The following is a 19,159-nucleotide window of genomic DNA, read 5'->3' as shown; positions in this document are numbered from 1 at the left end:
TTGTACCTTGGTGTAAACAGGCCCTAATACCTTTCTTTGCATCGGAACTGCATGGTGTATTGCTGTCAAACACAGCCCAACGGGGCTGGTGTGTAACTTCAAGGAACTTTGTATCTTTCACAGTACCTTGTCCTGGACAAAAATTACAAAAAAACAAACCTAATAGCGGCTTTTGCCATTCCCTACTCAATGCAAAATGAGGAAAAAAGTTTTGGCTTTACTGATACTTTAAGGACCTGGGGGTATGATGAACACCTGATAGCATAGAAAAGGGAGTTCCTGAAAAGGACAGCAGTACAGGAGAATTCTTAGACTTGTAAGTAAGCAGGAAATTACCTATAATATGTACTGAATTACTTGTAGTTTTAGTGAAGATCAGCATAGAAGTGTGTATCTGTAGGCATGTTTTAGACCTCTGCTGAGTACAGAGACTTAGCAGGTACTGCACTGTAAGATGGCAAAAAATTAATTAGTACTCTGCAGAAGACATTATTGAAGGACTGGAGAAGCTGTGAACAAATAGTGAAGGGAGAAAATAGAGCATATCGCATTGGGCTTCACTTAGCCTCTGTCAAAGCCTCCATAGGGTTTCGCCTTGTTTACCCATATCTTCAGAAAAAAATCACTTCTACTGTTGTGGTAAACAACCTGCTTCCCTATTTATAATGGTCTGGCCCTCTAGCAACTTCAGCGCAAAATTATAGCTAATTTGCCTACAAACGTCGGGTGGTCATAATAATCTGGCCACTCAGTGTAGTGTAAGGACCCTTTTAAGTTCAAAGTGTTTAAATAAAGTAACAAAACTTAAACTAGATAGGGAATTCAGTATGCATTCTCTTGTTCTATAAACATTTTACTGTTCACGGCAGAGTGTTCTAGTCCTTTGAAAATTTGTTTCATTCAGGAACCTGCCGGCTTGTTGTAGATTACATCGTAAAAACTGTCACAGTGTATAAAAATTAATGGCAAACCAGCCATATTTTGTTTCTTTAGTAAAATATAAATCATATCTAAAACACTGTTTTAAAAGTCCAGAAGGCTGCTTTTATAGTTGCTTTGTTAAAGAAAAGTTTTTAGACTAGTTTGATTAGTTAGTTTCATAAAATTTGGCTAGACTTGACATAATCTGCTTCCTATATTTCTTTTTAGTGTGGTCGAACATCATGTCCCAGCACCAAGATGGAAACTTCACCATCTAACTTATCAATTTGTTTGACAAAGCCATGTTAAGCTTTGGCATAGCCATACCTGGCTTTCCGATCGACTTCATATGTTCCACATTTCTGGATTGTTCCACCAAAAACAGAATAGTTGAGAAGGATGCTAAGACCATGGATTTATAGCAAAATATAGACATGTGAATGTAATGCTCACATTAGATACATATTCTCACACTGATTACATACTGTATACTCTCAGTTTGACAGTCCAGCCCTTCAGAGTGCAGGAGAAGGCTGGGGCAATGCCTAGGGCAGGAGAGATACCTGCCTCAACTGCAGCTTCTCAGCACAGCTCCTGAGACAGGTGCCTCTCCTGCCTCTTCCCCAGGTCCAGCTCTGGCCTCTTCCCAGTAAAGTGGCATACTTCAATAAAAGGAAACCTGTCATAAGAGAGGTATGAAGGTTGCCACTGCTAACTTCTCATTTGAAAAAAAAAAGGCTAGTTAGCTGGCTCACAATGATTTTAGAAAAGCGGTCCAGATAAGGACTTATGGCTTTTCTCTGGTGTCCCTGAACAGCATACCTAATCCAGGTAGTTGTAGCATTCATGTTTCTTTCACAAGTTTCCTTTAGTTGTACCCATCATGTATACTTCCCAATTTCAGTAGAAAGTATGTAGGCAAAGAACACACCCCTGACACACAACCATTTACATAGACCATCAACAATTGAGCCTTGAAGAGACTGTCACATTTAGTGTCTGTGCATCATTTCATGTAAAGGAGGGACCATTCATAGCTCCAAATGTAAGTCAGTGGGCAGATGTACAGCGGCCAGGGAGACTGCATAACATTTCTAGGAAATGATAGATGGAAGACATACATGCAAAATATAAATCTAGGCTGTGTACAGGGCCTTCTGTTCATTCATTAACAGATTATGTGACTGGATAGTCTAGGCATATGTACATATTGTATGTACCCTAATACCCTTGTATCTAAAGGATGTATCTTGTGCCCTTTGAATTGCTACTGTTTCTCTGTCATTAAAATTTCATGAATGATGCAAGCTTTTCTAGGAATAATTCTCAACCTGGCACAAAGCTTTCAGTCTGCATCCAATGTGTTGAATACTTGCCAAAGTCCTTATGTTGTGATAGCATATTGGGCTGTGAAGACCTTCTCCCATGCCCCTCCCCCCCTACCTCATCAGCCATGTAAATAAACAAGACCCCCCCTTCCAATCCTGTATCAATGGACCGGCCCTCATTATGTCTTCTCTCCATAGTGTGAAAAGAAAACTTTGCTGGAAGCAATTGCTCTACTTTTGCTTTACATTAGCAGCAAGCAGGAGAGTATACAATAAAGCCAAGCGTTTGTGGATACCTGATTATCGCATCTGTATGAGTTTGTTGGACATTCCATTCTAAAACCATGGGGATTGATATTGAGTTCTCCCATCTTTGTGGCTAGAACAACCTCCACTCTTTTTGGAAGGCTTTCTACATGATTTCAGAGCTTGTAGGCCGTCCCTCTGCATCCTCATGTAAAATGCAGGACTTGGGGCCCTGCATTAGATGTGATGGCGTCAATAGGCGTCGGCGTGGAGTAGGGAACAGGCTGACGGCACTGGTCTTGGAGCCAACAGGAGCAAGGATCAGGGATCAGGTAAGTAAAAATCCTTTACACAGGTCGCTAAACAAAAACGAGCAATCAACCCTTGCAGCGTTGGGGGTAGCCCCTCTGCAAGGGTATTTTTTTGGAGCGGGGGGAGGGGTTACCTGGCGATAGGCTTTAACTTTTTTTTTTCTTTTTTTTTTAGTTCTAGATATAAATAAAACATATAAAAAAGCATGCTATACATTTTCTTTAATGTACCTCCATTAATGTAAAATGTTCATCCATTTACAGAAACATGACAGGAAGAGACATACGAACGTTTGTAACAACTCACAGAAGCAAAGACACAGGTATAGTATAATATCTTTCTTGTTGGTTGTAAAGGTACACAAAGACATGATAAACATCTATTACCCACAGGTGAGTCATCCAATGGTGATGGCACCAAGAACATTTATATATTTTCTATATAACATCTGGCACTGGAACTCATGCAGCAGCACTATACACAGCTATAGATTGGAAGACTTTCTTTGTATAGCACATTGAAAAAACACAAGACAAAACCCCAACACATGAATACACTAGGTATGAGAGAATATTATATCTTTATAACACTCAAGGTTAAGTCAATTGGACAAAAATGTAATGTTGCTGGTACTGATTTTACTAACGGTTTGTAAAATACAACCATTCAATGGCTGAACTGTTTTTGTTGTGCCATATTGCTGCCAGTGTCAAATCTTTTAAAACTCTCCCTTTATCTCATGATGCATGTTCTGTTTCCATTGCCGGTTAAATTTCCTTCTGGCAACAATCAGTTGTTATATTGTTTTTCAAAGTGTGTGTATGTATGTATATATACAGGTGAAACTCGAATAATTAGAATATTGTGCAAAAGTAATTGCAGTAAGTGCTGCAAAAGGGGCCCAAACCAAGTACTGAGTACATATGCATGCTTGTACTTTTCAGAGGTCCGATATTGTTCTATGTACAATCCTTGTTTATATATATATATATATAGTGAGAATTCGCTCCAAACAGTAGCGCATTAAGGATGCATCCACTCGCTGAAATCTTCATTTAAGGTGTCCTTGCCCACTTTTATTTTTATTTTATTTTCTGCTTGTCCATTAGCAGGCTTGTCAACAGTCATCACATACAGTGTAGGACCAGAAGTCCTACACTGTATGTGAAACTGCCAAGGGCCCGCACATATCCTGGGAGCATCAGGGAAAGGAGAAGAGCACCATCTACTGGGTGAGAGGGTAAGGTAAGTTATCGATCTGATTCAGCATCACCTAGACTTAATGGCATTCAACCCAAGCAGTGCGGGGAGGGAGCCCACTTCATGGGTATATTTTATACAAGCCTGGAGGCCGGCTTCAATAAAAGTACTTGTTAGGGCACTTCATGTTACGGGGTGACAATGGTCTGTCCTTGTGTCCCAGTTGTTCTCCTACATTCTCATTCAACCTGGTGAATAATATAAGCAGCCATGCAAAAAAATAATTGTAAAGACATTTTGCGCCATTTTCACAATCAGGAAGCCCGCTCTAAGCACTGAAATGCTGCTGCGATAAAATCAGTATTTCCTTAAATAAAATAAAATGGCAATTGTTTATAGTACGTGGTGTTTTAGCCAAATAAATGTCATCCTTTAGGGTATAAACACAACACATTTATGTGCTGACTGAAAATACATGTTTTCCCTTTAGTTGTGATCCTTTGGATACCATGTTCTAGAACACAACAAACACCCTAAGACGTTGTCCAGATGGGCGGCAGACCCCACCGCCCCTCTGTAAACTGTCCACTGCTTTTCAGAGGGTGGTGAGTCAGCGGCTGCCCGGCGTTCAGGAGGTGAGGAGGAGACTTCCTGAATGGCATTATTTTTTTTTCTTCCTCTCTTTTCCTTTTTTTGAATCCCAATGAGGATTTTTTTATGCCATCGGTTGTGGCACAGTCCTATTGATTGCAATGGTCATGTTTGACAAGCAGCTGTAATGTCCTTGCCTGCCGCGAGCCGTATGCGTTCCAGCGTGGAACGCATCGGCCGCATCACGGAGGCCACTTCCCTCTTGGAGGGGGAGCTTCTCTGCTCTCCACCATGGAACGCGGAAGTGACATCACGGCCGTGTCACTTCCGGGTTCGCGGACTATTTAAAGGTACTGTGGACGCTATGGAAGCGTTCCACTATTGTGCTCGATGCCCTACACAAGCCAGGAGCTCCACGAACCACACACACCTCTGGACCTTGATCTACCTGACAACTAACTACTAGGAACCGCAAGTATTGGTAACAAGTGGGGGATTTGTACTTGCCCAGTTGAACTGTCTAACTACTAAAACCCTTGGCTAAAGAACCAGTACAGTATACTGTGACAATCTGCTCGCTTGTTCATTCCTGCTTGAACGTGTGTATATACCTTTATTCTGGATCAAGACTGTTACATAACCTCTGATTCTAACTCTCTGTGTACTGACCCGTTTAGTGCTGAGTTGTGTACACAATACTTTGTTCAAACTTCCCCACCTCACTTGTGGCAAATGATGCAAGAACCCCTCACTCTCCGTTAAGATTGAGAGAGACGCCTGGGGTTCAAGCCTGATTGCCATACCCAGCCTTCAATCACCTTCTCAAGTCCGCAGCTGTGATCCATTGCCCCGTCCCAGCAACAGGTGCATTACAGCAGCACTGCTTGCCAAGTGTGACAAGCTGTTTAGAATTTGCTTTGCACCGTGGCATGTGTACAAGCATGATTGGCAGCTATGTTAAAGGGGTTCTAAACCCTCCCGTTTTTTTGCCTATATCTCCTGCTATCAAGCAGGAGATATAGGCAAACAGTTTTTTAAAAAAAACAGCTTTAACAGCGGTTTAAACTTACCTTGTTTTCGCTGTGCGCTCCCGCCCAAGAAAACGAAACTGTCCGGGCGGCCGCAAAGCATCTTGGGACGCTAGATGGACCAGAGGAGCGCCCTCAGATCCATTTTTTGGAAGTAATGCCCTGTGATCAGTGGTCGCCCAGCGTAACTTTATAAGTCAGCCCCTTAGTGTTAGAAAATTGTATTTCCTAATTGTCTACACCCCGGTTTCAAATGCAGGATGTCAAACATTTGCCACTGTTTAAGAAATAGCTTTGCCACCAAACCTGGGTTATTACAGAGAACATAGGATCTAGGTTTTGTTCTGTAATATGTTTTCTGCCTTGGAGAACACAATTTCACACCATAGTGTTAGTCAGAGTTTACTTCTGCAGCGTAGTAAGTTCATTTCAGATTTCTTAATTTTTTTTAATTATTAATAATAATAAAAAGACTCCTTTTAGCTTCACTAGATAGTACAGCTAATACAGAAACCAGAGATTAATTTACTACAATAATGCATCAAAAACTTTGAAAATGATGGTGCCTGGAGCTCGGTTTTAAATATTCTAAAGCATACACAAAGGAACACAACAAGGTCAGTGTGCCACACTCCATTACGCTTCTGTTCCTGCTGTATACTTCTATTATGGAATGAAGAATCCTACATTCCCCAGAGTAAAGTGTCAGTATTTATTGAATGGATGCTGCATATGCCAGTAATCAAGCAATGTATGCATCTTCTAGCTTTCATCTAAGGCCAGCGGGTAGGTTTGTGTACATGAACGTTTGTTTGTGCTTTGGCCATGTATTTGTGATGCAGTTTGGAATCATTTAATATCGGATTTTGCTCTTTCTCACTTTTGTTCTTTGTTGCTGCATTCGCTTTGCATTTCAGTAATGTTTCCTGTCACATTTTACTACAACTGAACCGTAAATGCAAACATAAACAGGTCAAAATTCAAGTCCAAGCAAAATTATACTGTGTCTTATACTCGTATTAAAACAACACAACTTTCCTGCACACAATCTTTGGGTGACTATACATAGAGTTTACTTAAATATATACATCTGGAAGATTCTGATGCCGTCATCAGGGCCAGATATAATTTAGGGCCCCTTCAGACCTATTTGTTGTGATAACGTGTTCATTAAAACAGAAGTAAAGCTTCCGTAAAAAAATTGCCAATTGCTAGTCTTTGTAATACAGAACACACTGTGTCTCTTCTGATATAAAAGCTTCTCTCTAGCTGTCACCATTTTTTCTCCGTACGCTGAGCCACCCATGCGCAGTTTAGCACAATGACCTGGAATGCTGAAATGAAGTAAGTGCATGGGAGTTACGCCATCGGAACCTGGAATAGGACTTACCCAGAGATAGAAGTGCCAGAGAGGAGGTGCGCTGCATTTTAGGGGATTGGTTTGTTAGATAAGCCTGCCATGAAGCGCATGCAAATATGCTGTGCGTACTAAAATATTATGGTTAAAAGGGCTTTTTTTTTTTTTTTGCCTGTACTTCCGCTTTAACTTTAACACACAACAACAGTACATATTACACGTGTTAGTGCATTGCACTGCAGCACACTGTAACATACTACCATGCGCTATGGTGTGCAGTGTCAGAAAAAAAAAACCTCACTACCCGATCTTTATTTGGGAGAGATAACCATAAAGCATAATAAATTCTAAACAGATAAACTTACAGCCTTATCTTTCTCAAAATAAGTAGCGCCTTTACTACATTATAAAATTTATACTTGGGAGCTATAGACGTCATGTTATATGGAATATATAACGATGACAGGATAAACATTTTAGTGTTGGAGGTTTTGTAAAAGTAGATTTGAATGCTATTGATTGAGTGTTGCAGCTCACTACAGAACGTCTCCCTTAGGCTTTCAGAATGATCAGAATGTGTAATAAGTATATAAAAATAAGATTGCTTTCTTCTCTAAATGCAGTCCATACACCCAGCCCAAAATCTACAAATAGCGATTTGGAATTGCATTTCTCATTACGGAAAAGGTACAGAACCCAATTCTGTAATAATATGATTGCACTGATCAGAGGCTCAGTTATCTCTCAAATATACAACAGATGTGGAACAGCAATCAAATATGTGTGAATCAAATACGTCTGCTAAAAGCTTTTTTTGAACTGATGCATAAACTAGCATGCTCATACCAAGAGTCCGTGATTGTCAGGGAAACTTTACTTCACCATATTGTAAGGTCCGAAATTATACCCTTCTGACCACGCCCACTTATAACTATAACCACAAAACATACCCCACCCATTTGGGGCCACAATCACAAGTCACGCCCACATTTTCAAAATGCCCTCCAGCTATTGGTCAAAGACTTGAAACAAGAGGCAAACATTTAAGATATAAAGGCAAAATAGAAAAAAAAATCAAACAAAAGGCCCCAAGATTTTGCATGCAGTAGTTAGCAGAGACGACTTTAAGGCATTAAGGTAACAGGATAAATGCTACATGCGTAGCCACCTCCCCGACACATAAAGTCATTGCTAATAAGGTCAGTGTCGCTTTGCAGTGTATGGCTTATGGTCCCCTTTCACATTTGTGCATTGCGTCAATGCGTACCAAAGCTTGCAGATTGATGCGCATTCACACAACGCATTAAAAACATGCAGCAGTGCCATTACTTGTTAGTGGCATCCCAAACACAGCCAGTAAAATGAGTGTCCATGCCCGTGCATTGACGTCTGACAAATGTGCATAACCGTGTGGTCTAAAATGCGTGAAGCTTGCAGCTAAAACTTCTGCATGATCTTCTTTGCTGCGTTTGTTAAATGAATGAGCTGACACACAACAAATGTGGACAAACGGTGACGCACGGTCATGCACACTGCAAAGTGAACACCAATTTTGAATGGGGTCTTAGCGTGCAAGTACATAATACAAGCCATACAAGATCACCAGCGTGCAGTGCAATTTTTTTAGGAGATAAGCTTGCAAGGCCCTATTAAAAATTAATAAAGGTTTGAAGAAAACTTACAAATAATATAATAATAATAATGTCATTGCTAAACGTATCCTACAGTTTTAGCTTCAGTTGAAAAGTTGGTATTCACTTTCATTCACAGTGTAGGGGTCAGGAATAGTGATGAGCTTGGGCCTGGTGCGAACCAAGTTTGCCTGAGTTTAGCCAAGGGGGGGTGAGCGGCTTTGGTGAACTCAGGGGAACTGGGTTTGCACCAAGCCCAGGCTCATCACTAGTCAGGAGTACGTAATGGAGATTGCAGGGGTCAGGAGTTCAGAGGTCACTTGTAAGTAAGGCAGAGTGCTGAGTAGTAAAATACACAGAGGTCAGAGTAGTACGTAACGCAGAGTGCAAGGGTCAGAGTAGTAAGTAACTCAGAGGTCAAGAGGTAACTAATGCAGAGCTCAGAGATCAAAGTAGTAACTAACGCAGAGCTCAGAGTAGTAGGTAAGGCAGATCCCAGAGGTCAGAGAAGAAAGTAACTCAGAGGTCAGAGTAGTAAGTAGCGCAAAGTGCAGGGGCCAAAACATTCCAGGTTAGTGTGGCCCCTCCCACTTTACTTCCTCAGCCCCATTGAATGTTGGTGGCAGAAGACTGGCAGGACAGTTCAAGCAGGGGCTCCCACAGACAACACTCAGGCATTCTGGGTGGGGCGGAGGGTTAAATGTGCCCCCTTAGCCACAGGTACCAGGAATCGGTGGCTGAACACGGAGAAGGGAACTTAGGGCAGGCAAGCTTCAGCTGCCCAAAGTAAAGGGGGCACTCAGTGTTAAAGCAAATCCGCGCTTTGTCAATTCAGGGCATTGCAACAGGTTTGCTTTAACCCCCCCATCTCCGTCCAGCATATACACCTTTGCTTTGGTTCCTTTTGGTGTTAAGAACACCCAGTACTTCCGGGTATAGAGGAGCACTGCCCTTCATAATCTACAACTCCAGCAAGTTGTAGCTCGCACAGAACTTTCCTTTGCTCTCGATGGCTGAACAGAGCAGCAGGGGAGTGAAATAAAGTAAAGCATATGCTGCTTGGGAGGGCTACCTTAAAGTGAGCCTGTTTCTTTGCCCTGCATGTACAAAGTATTAGACATGTGCACTGCCAAAAAATTTGTTTCGTTTCGTTTTAAATTCGGATTTGTGTTATTTCGTTTTTCGGGATTCGGGTGTGAAAGCTAATTCGGATTCTGAATTTGTATTCGGACGAAATTTGTTAGCGGTAGTTCGTTCGCACGTTCGTTTCGTTTCTTATTCGTTTCGTTCGTTTGTTCGTTTGCAGCAAAGTGACATTTGAGGGGCAAAATGTTTTTCTTCAACGAACGAAACGAATAAGAAACGAAACGAAACGAACGTTCGAACGAACTACCGCTACCGAATTTCGGAAACGGAAATTCGGATTCGTTTGCATTCGTTATATCTGTAATTCGGAATTCGGATACATGCGAATGTCCGAATTTCCGAAAATTCATCCGAATTTCGATTCGGAACGAAACGAATCGCACATGTCTACAAAGTATAGATCCACTTTCAGAGTTATTTTCATGGTTGTTTGTGTTTTATTTTTACATATCATTGTGAAGTATTTCTGGAATGCAATGTTGAATTGGAGAATAGAAAGCAATGTTCACTTGCAATGATTGTTACTTTTTCCATGCATTGCTTTTATTCCTCTGTACAAGTCAAAGGGAACGTTATTTGAATGTATGGTAAATGGATCTGAAACGCATCTCAAATGCAAGCCATTTTTCTGTGAAAACACCTGAAAGCATCCTGCGTTTGACATGCTGTTTACACTTAAGTAAACTAACCTTGGTTTGAAGCCTGAAAACTACACAATATCCTTTCTTTTTCAAAGTGTGAAGGGAATGTAGAGTATTTTCACACCCTCATCTAAGGTATTGCTATTTTAATAAACACCACTTTAACTAGTTATATATTTGTTGATTAAATGTGTTTAAATACATCTAGCATATAGAGCAGCTGCAGATGTCTTCCTCTGTGTTCCACATTACGTTGAGGGTGCCTCTCCATGTCCTTCATGCTCCTTCTTCTCTGAAGAATGACATCAGTCTGGAACTATGCAGGCAGTGTTGGTCAGCAAAAAAAATGGGCTGAAAATCTCGGCTTATACTCGAGTATATACGGTACATTTTTGTTAATAGTTAGGGTATTGAATGCATTTTAAGATTTAACTCCTGAGTTTAGTGTCTCTTCAAAATTCCTCCATACAACAGAGCAGAGTCAGATTTAGAGTGACCTGCTCTGTTAGGTCTTGCTTGACCTGGGGCTCCGGGCACTATACCCAGGGCATGTACCCCCCGATGCCGGGTATAGCAAAGGCATTGATGCTAATCTACCCTCACCCATAGCCTAACCTCTAAAGCTAACCTAACCTTAGCATAGCTTTGTCTGAACCCCCTCTGTAGCATATGTACGTGATATGGCTTCTATGCATGTTCATATATAGAGCTGTCATTGCCTGAAAGATAGAAGTGACAATATTATGGTGGTGAAATATCACAGTCTGAATTTTTTATTGTCTTTCCTTTTTATTCTACTTCCACTTTTTAGAAGATGAGTTTCTTCTTATTGATGTTTCTTTGTTCTTTTTCATCTAGGGAATCTAGTTATTCGTATGAAGAATGGAATCAGCAGTTCAAAATACAAGCCTGTTAACTATCAACAACTGCGTGCAGAAACTGAAGCCAAAAAATTTGCTTCTGCAGGCATTCAGCTAAAGGTGAGTGTGCCTTTTTGTTACGTCACATACATGAATGCGATTACTATAAAGCTTAATTCAGGCAATTGTCAGATCACTTATATTGAAGCATCCCCCTGGATGAACCTGATGATATAAAAAAAAATTCTACTGTAGAAAAGTGATTCCTCTATATACTATTTCTAAGTCTGGTTATGTGACCTCCTCGGTGCCATCTTCACTGCATTGTGCGGGATGTGAAGAGGAGAAAAATGTCAATATGCTATAGAGCATCCATCTCATTACAAATTTCCAAGTATCACACTCGCACTGTCCATGGTGTCACAGTTGGAAACAATGGGGGGATTTCATAAAAACTGGAGCAGGCAGAATACTGAGCAGTTGCCCGTGGCAACCAATCTGCTTCTCTGTTTCATTTTTAAAGCTGAACAAACTGAAAAGAGAAGCTGATTGGTTGCTATGGGCAACTGCTCCAGATTCTGTCTGCTACAGTTTTTATGAATTTCTCCAAATGAGTAGAGCTGTAGATTAAAAGCAATAGGTGCCACTAGGTAGGTATAGAGAGATTGTATGCAGGAGAGGGTTGATTCTTCCTATTTTAGCTTTAGTTCAGGAATGGGGCTGGCTGTACAACCAACCCTGGCAGTCCAGGGAACAAGAAGAAGTCTGCAAAGCAGCAGATTCAGCTGTCATTACCAAGGACAGGCAACCAGTACAAACAGAGATATCCCCAACGGGTTCACAGACAACAATACAAACAAAAACAATAAAAACATGACAGAAATTCGCCTTGTCAGGGAAGTTCAGTCAGTGTCCATAGTGCAGCTTCTGCACGTACTGATGCATGAGCCATTGCACATAAACTTGCACGCAGAAAGTGTTATGGTGCCAACATCGCTCATGCATATATGCATGCGCATGAATGAAGATGCACGCTTATCTGCAAGTAATGGCATGCACACACCAGCGTGCACATGCCAGCGTGCACGTGCATATACCTGTTGAGCCCCTGCTATTGCTTCTGTTTACAAAGCAGTTTATTCAAACCAAAGCAGCCATTTATTGAGCTGAAAAAGTGGATAATAGCTTTTAGCTCCACCTGCTGGCTGTAAATTAAGGCATTCAAATACCGCTCTATTCTTGGACGTGGTACTAGTTTAATAATTCTCCTGTTTTTTTTGGATATGCAGCATAGTTAATGCAATTGAGTAAATATGTGCTAAAGTTGGTCATGCAAGGCTTTGTTGTCTATGGCATGCTGGAGATGGATGCAACTGCATCCCCTGGTGGCAGCAGGCTCTATATTCTTTGTATATAAAGTTACCCGTACATTTTTTAAACACATACAGGTTTTTATTGTCCTTGGGAAGAGGAATCTATGGTTAAAATATGATCCCTAATCCTGGCGTTCAACTCTAAAGAACACAGAGTACATAGAAGTTGCATGGGTTTGCATTAAGCCATTATCTGTTGGGTGTACATTCTTTTAGTTCATACAGTCCATAGATTTACGTCTTTGTGAATGGCACTAAAACACTCTTCTGTACTTTTCTGCACTTACGTTGTTTTCAGTCAGCTCTTTCTATCCCATCTGATGTAATTATTACCCAAGCTCTCCCTGGAGATCAAATGGTTCGGCACAGAGGCTGCACAGATGGGAAGGACACATTTCACAGTTTACACAACATACATAAAAGGCCTCTTGTCAGCACGTTTAATATCTGTTCCATCCATGTACAGAACAAACTCCTTTGAAGAAAAAAATGCATGGTTGATGGTGAAGAGCAAGCTGAGACGTTGTAAATGTCTTCTCAAATCATCTTCACACCTACCCGTTAAAGTTCTTACCTTATATGATTTTTGTTTCCCTGCAAGTTTAATCTTTTTTAAAATACAGTATATGTATCAGATTGTTGAACTGCACTGCAGACGATAATCTATATTTATACATATAAACTTAAAATAAAAGCTTGACAGAAATATTTACTGTTGCCAAGCCTATCGAAAACAAAAACGAATTGCTTTGACGAGAGTTGAAGTTCAACGCTCTTCCTAGATAAATGGATGAATAAAAAGTAATGGAAGGGTGAAACTACCTACATTTCCTGAGGCCAATGCTGCTGCAGACTCCCTCCAGTGCAGTTCAGCCAAAAGTCTAGCGGTTATTCATGGGATCTCCATTGAAGAGGAGGGATAGGTAGTCTGGACTCTAATACTCCCCTTTAGCAGAGATTACATGATCTAATTGGCTAGGCTTTAGATATTGAGCAGTACTGCAAGGAGCCTGAAACAGCATTTTAACCGGGAAAGGTATATATTTTCTTCTATTATTTTTTCACCATCTGATTTTGAATATTATGGGCATGCTATTTAACCTGGCCTTACTGAACTTGGAGACTGAGTAATTCTTGGCTAAGCAGAACACACAGTGGAGTCTGTGTGTGGTCATCTTTACATATCTTGGTGGCATACAGGGAAAGCATAGCAGATTGGTTACTCTACTAAGGGCCGTTTACTTAGGGCCACCTTGGGCAAAACAAAGTAGACAAAGTATACTTATATCCTGCACGCAACTGGATTAGACAGGTACTGGGAACTGAAATTACTTTGTCATGCTGTGCCACAAAGGGAGAAACAGCAATTAGGGTTCTCCCTTCAAATTCAAAAACAGTTTCTCTTGGCTCTAAATCCTCTACAAATCTGCTGGGGGTGAATGACCCCTAGTGTCTAGGGCGGAACCCCAATCATTGCCCGAACCCGCACTCATCCCTACTAGTGTCATTCAACCTACTTTCTGTGAACCCAGTACAATAATATTTTCATATGGGAAGTCCGGTAAGGTGTGCTACAGGTCCTTGGACATCTGTACCCAGTACAATAAGGACACACCCCTCGGGGGTGATTGCATTATCAACATTCTCTGCAGCATTCTGGAATTTTTACTGCAGGAGAAGATCAGAAGATGATGAGGACCTTGAAAGTCATGTGATCAGACTTAAGACAGTCGGAAAAGGTATGTATACTCAATATTTTAAAGAAAGTGGTGGGGTATGCTGCAAGAGAGGTTTCAGAGGACTGGGGGTGTCCAACTTGGACTTGGGCTTTAAGGATCATTATATTTTGGTGAGAAAAAAAAGAATAGTTTACCCACTGCAAATTTTTGTTGTTTTGCTTTTCAGTTTCTCTGTAAGCACATTGGATGCTCAAGAACCATTGTTACTTTTACTGCTGGATTGGTAACCCTGACTTGGCCTAGTTATCACAAGAGATGCTTACAATGGTCCTGTCATTTGCATCAGCTTGGTATCTTAACCCAGATCATCACATACTGTATATTAAATTATCCACGTTTTTTTTAACCATGTTTGAGAAACCACTTTTCTGAGTTTTTAGTATCTTTGTTTTCTTAAAGCAAATGCCAAGTTCATCTAACAAATGAAATGACTTTTGACTTCAAATGATGAACGATGCAAATGGAACCAAACTGTTCAAATTATGCAATGCGGCATTGCTACAGGAATTGTGCCCACTTTTTTTTTTAATACTTATATTTATAAAATGTATAGGAATTCCCTATACATGTCAGCGACACCTAGGGGTGCTTGTGCTGTGGGAGTGGCATCTGTCCACCTTTAAACCGGGCAGAATTTTTATATGTGAGTTTCTCTAAACACCTTTGGCGCTGTGACTTGACAAAATGGTGAGATGCAGTAAATGCCCATATCCCCTCTACTTAGACGGGGTCAGATGGCATGCCACTAGTAATGCAAGTAATTTTTGGCAATAAGAATTATTGCTTGTGACCATGGGAATATTATAATATAAAAATGAAACTTTAGACAAGCTTATTTTTGCTGAGAGTGGGAAAGAGTTAGAAAATCGGTTGGAAATTACCACTTGTTGGAGAGATGTCCCCATACTTCCTGTCTTGATTAAATGACTCCTGTAAGTGACACAGGGAACAAAGAGGAATCTCCCTGATGGGAACGCAATAAAAGAAAAAAATTAACTCTTTGGTGCTGAACTACTGGAGCTACAACTACAATCTCTTTTCTTTTCCTGAGGGCACAACAGCAAATGCAGGAAATATCACATACAGCAAAGACTAACCTGTCACATGGACTAGCTGAATGTCCAGCAGTCTACTTATGCTTTCTTGATAAGGGCAGGCATGCACTAAGTAACGACTAGCAGATAACAAAGGCTGATCATTACATATTTTTTAGCAAATAAATTGGCATGTATATCCCAGTAGCTGCAGAGAAAATGGTGGTAAAGATAGTACATAGTTATAGTTAGGCTGAAAAAGAAATGTGTCGAGTTCAACCATAAGACAAAAAATATTAGATAAAAATCTGCATCCTTAGAACCCTAAACTAGCAGTGGATGCAAAAGCAAAAACAAATCCTTTTAAAACATGATTCAGAGGTAAAGAATTTTCCAGATCTGCAATACAGTTTGCTAAAATAATTGAAATGTATATATTTGAAGGGAATTATATTTTTTCTCAATAAAACTGCTGTTTTTACCTAAGGCTATATTGCATCACCAGGCACCACAACTTCAGCTTGTACCCTCACAGCACCCGCAGTCCATCTTGAAGGAAAACTCTTCTGAAAGCTCTGTTACCCTGCGCACACTCCATCATGCTCCATGCTCTATCTACACATATGCCATTGCCTGATGCTTAGTCATAGTGCACAGCTGCTGCTGGTCCTCCTTCACAGCCATACTCTTTCTTGGTATTGTCTGTTCCTCTGGAGAAGTTAGGACATTGGCCTGAAGAGCACCTAAACTGCTGTGCTTACAAACCTAACTGACAAAGTAGTGAAGAATTGGGATGGACATCCCTAGTTCTTCAGTGGTAGCTCCCAGATTCACTTTTAGGCCTCATTCACACTGCTAAGAGCCGGCCCATACAGATCCGTGCAGAGTGCACGGCTGTATCGGGCCGCTCCCAGGAAGGACAGGTGCTGCATGGTATTGGTACGCAGCAGCCTGTTCTTCTCTATGGGAGTATGCGACCATACACTCACCCGAGCTGCAAATCCATGCGGGTGTCTGTACTCGTATGCAGATAGGATGGATCCTGCCTGCGTCCGTGCATGGACACTCGCACCTGCACGGATGTGCAGTTCGGGTGAGCGTATGGCCGCGTACTCCCATAGAGAAGAACAGGCTGTTGCATACAATCACATGCAGCACCTGTCCCTCCTGGGAACGGCCCAATACAGCAGTGCACGACGCACGGATCTGTACAGGCCGGCTCTTGGCAGTGTGAATGAGGCCTTAATGTGAAGGTCAACAAATGCTTTAGGTAGAAGGTTAGGGGTAGCAGGTATAAAAGGTTGGGCTTATTGGATCTCAACATGAGATTTAGTGGGACTGGCGCAGCTCCTGGTTTTGAGTAGATGGACCAGCGGTATGATTAGGGTTGCCACCTGTCCAGGATTCACCCGGACAGTTCGGGTTTTGAATGCTGTGTCCGGGTTTCATGGCAGCAGAAACCCGGACACAAGATGCCAGGCAGACAGGGGCAACCAAAATTAAGATAGGGGCTACTGGCCCCCCACGGAAAATACTCTCGACTGTGATATTTACATATGAATGGGTGGCACTATTTACATCTGAATAAGCCGTGGCTCATTTTCCCCAAAAAAATATCCGCACGTTGCTAGAGTGTTCGGGGTTCACTTGAAGAAAAGGTGGCAACCCTAGGTATGATGCATGCAGGTGCATTACTGCTCATTAGCTGTCTGCAGCAAAGTAATCTCAAACCCCGCACTAGTACCCAAGAAGTTATTGTTTAGTGATAGTGAGCTTTGTGAATGAATCAGTGATGATTGCCAGGACAGTAATAGGGCTTCAGCCATCATAAAAGCAAAAAGGCAGGAACAGTAAAATAAACTAGAGTTTTCATATTGCATCTGCTGTCGTTTCTCGCACTCATTATCCTGTCATTGAAAAGACAGGTTTGGGAAACCGTTTTATGACAGCCTTAATATTACTAGTCAACACGCAGGCGGCCCATGTCCATGTGTCAATGTCATTCAGGGTCCTCTGAGGTTCCTGCCCTAGGCTCTCTGCGCAAGTTTGTAATTTCATCCACTATCACATAGCTCAGTGCTCGCAACCTCCTGCTTTGTAGAAATGGGAATATTTACCCATTACTCTGTCTAATCCTCAGGCACTGATTCTGCTGTATGCTTATAAATGCACAAGCTATAGGATGGAAGATTTACAGTAGTTCCAAAGAACCTGTTAAAGTGCACCTGTTATCTTCAGATTGGGAAGACACATTTTTATCTCCTGAATTAATATTTTTTACTTTTGGCTCATGAGCTACTGATGTTACTGAGAAATGAGGCTTGTAGTGGCTTATGACTTTTCATTTTCACCAGTTCCTAGTGAACTAAAACGCTGCTTTCTTTAAGCGGGAGAACCTATTTTTCTCTGCTGCTGTTAAGTAAGACTTACAGATTTTTCCTTCCTCGTGCCTATGATATGACAAAGAAAGGAGACATAGTACACTGATAAACCCATGTCTCTGTCAATCTGTTTTCTCCTATCAGAATGCCCTTGTTCACACAAGAACAATGACGCACAACTGACTGGCTTCTTGTGCTGCTTTTCACTGCAAGAGATTGATAATTAGTCAAATACATGTACCTATACACTACTTTCATTTAAAAAACACATTTGATGAAAAATCTATAAATACAGAGATGCAATAAAGAGGAAATTAACTGTGGAAGCTGTACAAAAAAGGCAGATGGCAAAGGACTAGTCACCAGATTTGCTTGTGGTCTCACTGCAGGTGATTTTTTTCCCATTACTAACTTATAATGCCTTCTGCACTGTATCTCTATGTTGGTTGCGGCATCCATCTTGATAGAGGCAGATCCCTCAGGAAGGAGAACAGTGAGCAGCACAGCAGTTACATCACCAAATCTCGCTCCAAATCTCCTGAGACTAGCAGTCAGAGGCAGCAGTGCCTGAGATCTTACACTGCACACTCACATACCAAGAAGAACAGGAGGAATTCGAGATTTATGTAATTTATACCTCCTAGATGTTCCCTATACCATAGTACATCTTCACTTCAGTTTGGGTCTACTTTAATTTGTGTCTAATCTGCTTGAAGTTTAGCCATAAGTCTTTCTTGGAATACTGTTGTATAAGAAAAAAGTTTTGGCGCAACATACAATTTTAATTTTAGATTTGCAAAATGAGACTGTAAATGCTTACCTTTCTTGCTGCCCTCACCTCCAAACACGACTCCATCCTTTGAAATGATCCTACAAAGTCTGATGGGAAATCAGCACTGCTGAGAGTGTCAATTACCTTGGTCCCCTACAGCTCTCAATGGTACCTCCAGCTTCCTTCCTGTTTAATAGCCTGTTTATTATATATGAGATAATCTATACTATATAGTGCAGTTCTGACGTTCTTTGCACTTTATATGTATGTTGCAGAAGTGAAGATACAACTTTAGCATAATCTTCCCAGTGGAAATGGGAATAGATCATAGAATATGCATTTAGCAAGTGTTCCCATTATTTTTATTTGCTATTTCCTTTTTACATATTTAACCCCATTTATGTAATAACATGAGCAAGTTATTGTCCTCAGCTATTTAATATCTGTGTCAAAAAACAGCAACATATTATGGAGTACTTCACAGTAAATGAACCTGCCATTGTTCTTTCTGTGGTCTAAAATGTCTAGAAGCATTGAATTATATGGACACTTGTCATTTCTTTCAACCTACACATTAAAATAATTTTTTTATTTTATTA

At 41.0% G+C, this 19,159-nt stretch overlaps 1 protein-coding gene across 1 annotated transcript in view; it reads left to right on the top strand.

The window, feature by feature from the left end:
- The first annotated feature begins 3,074 nt into the window (after positions 1-3,074).
- The window catches only part of CCDC148 (coiled-coil domain containing 148), a 120,900-nt gene continuing 104,815 nt past the window's right edge, over positions 3,075-19,159 (top strand). The window contains exons 1-2 of the mRNA XM_018553166.1: positions 3,075-3,129; positions 11,260-11,381. Of these exons, the coding sequence (XP_018408668.1) occupies positions 3,075-3,129; positions 11,260-11,381 (177 nt within the window). The remainder of the gene's footprint in view (positions 3,130-11,259; positions 11,382-19,159) is intronic.

This window comes from Nanorana parkeri, unplaced genomic scaffold (assembly GCF_000935625.1).
Source record: "Nanorana parkeri isolate BGI_ZX_2015 unplaced genomic scaffold, ASM93562v1 scaffold112, whole genome shotgun sequence".
Classification (NCBI taxonomy): Eukaryota; Metazoa; Chordata; class Amphibia; order Anura; family Dicroglossidae; genus Nanorana; species Nanorana parkeri.
Note: the sequence above shows the minus strand (reverse complement) of the source record. Positions and strands in the feature narration are given on the sequence as shown.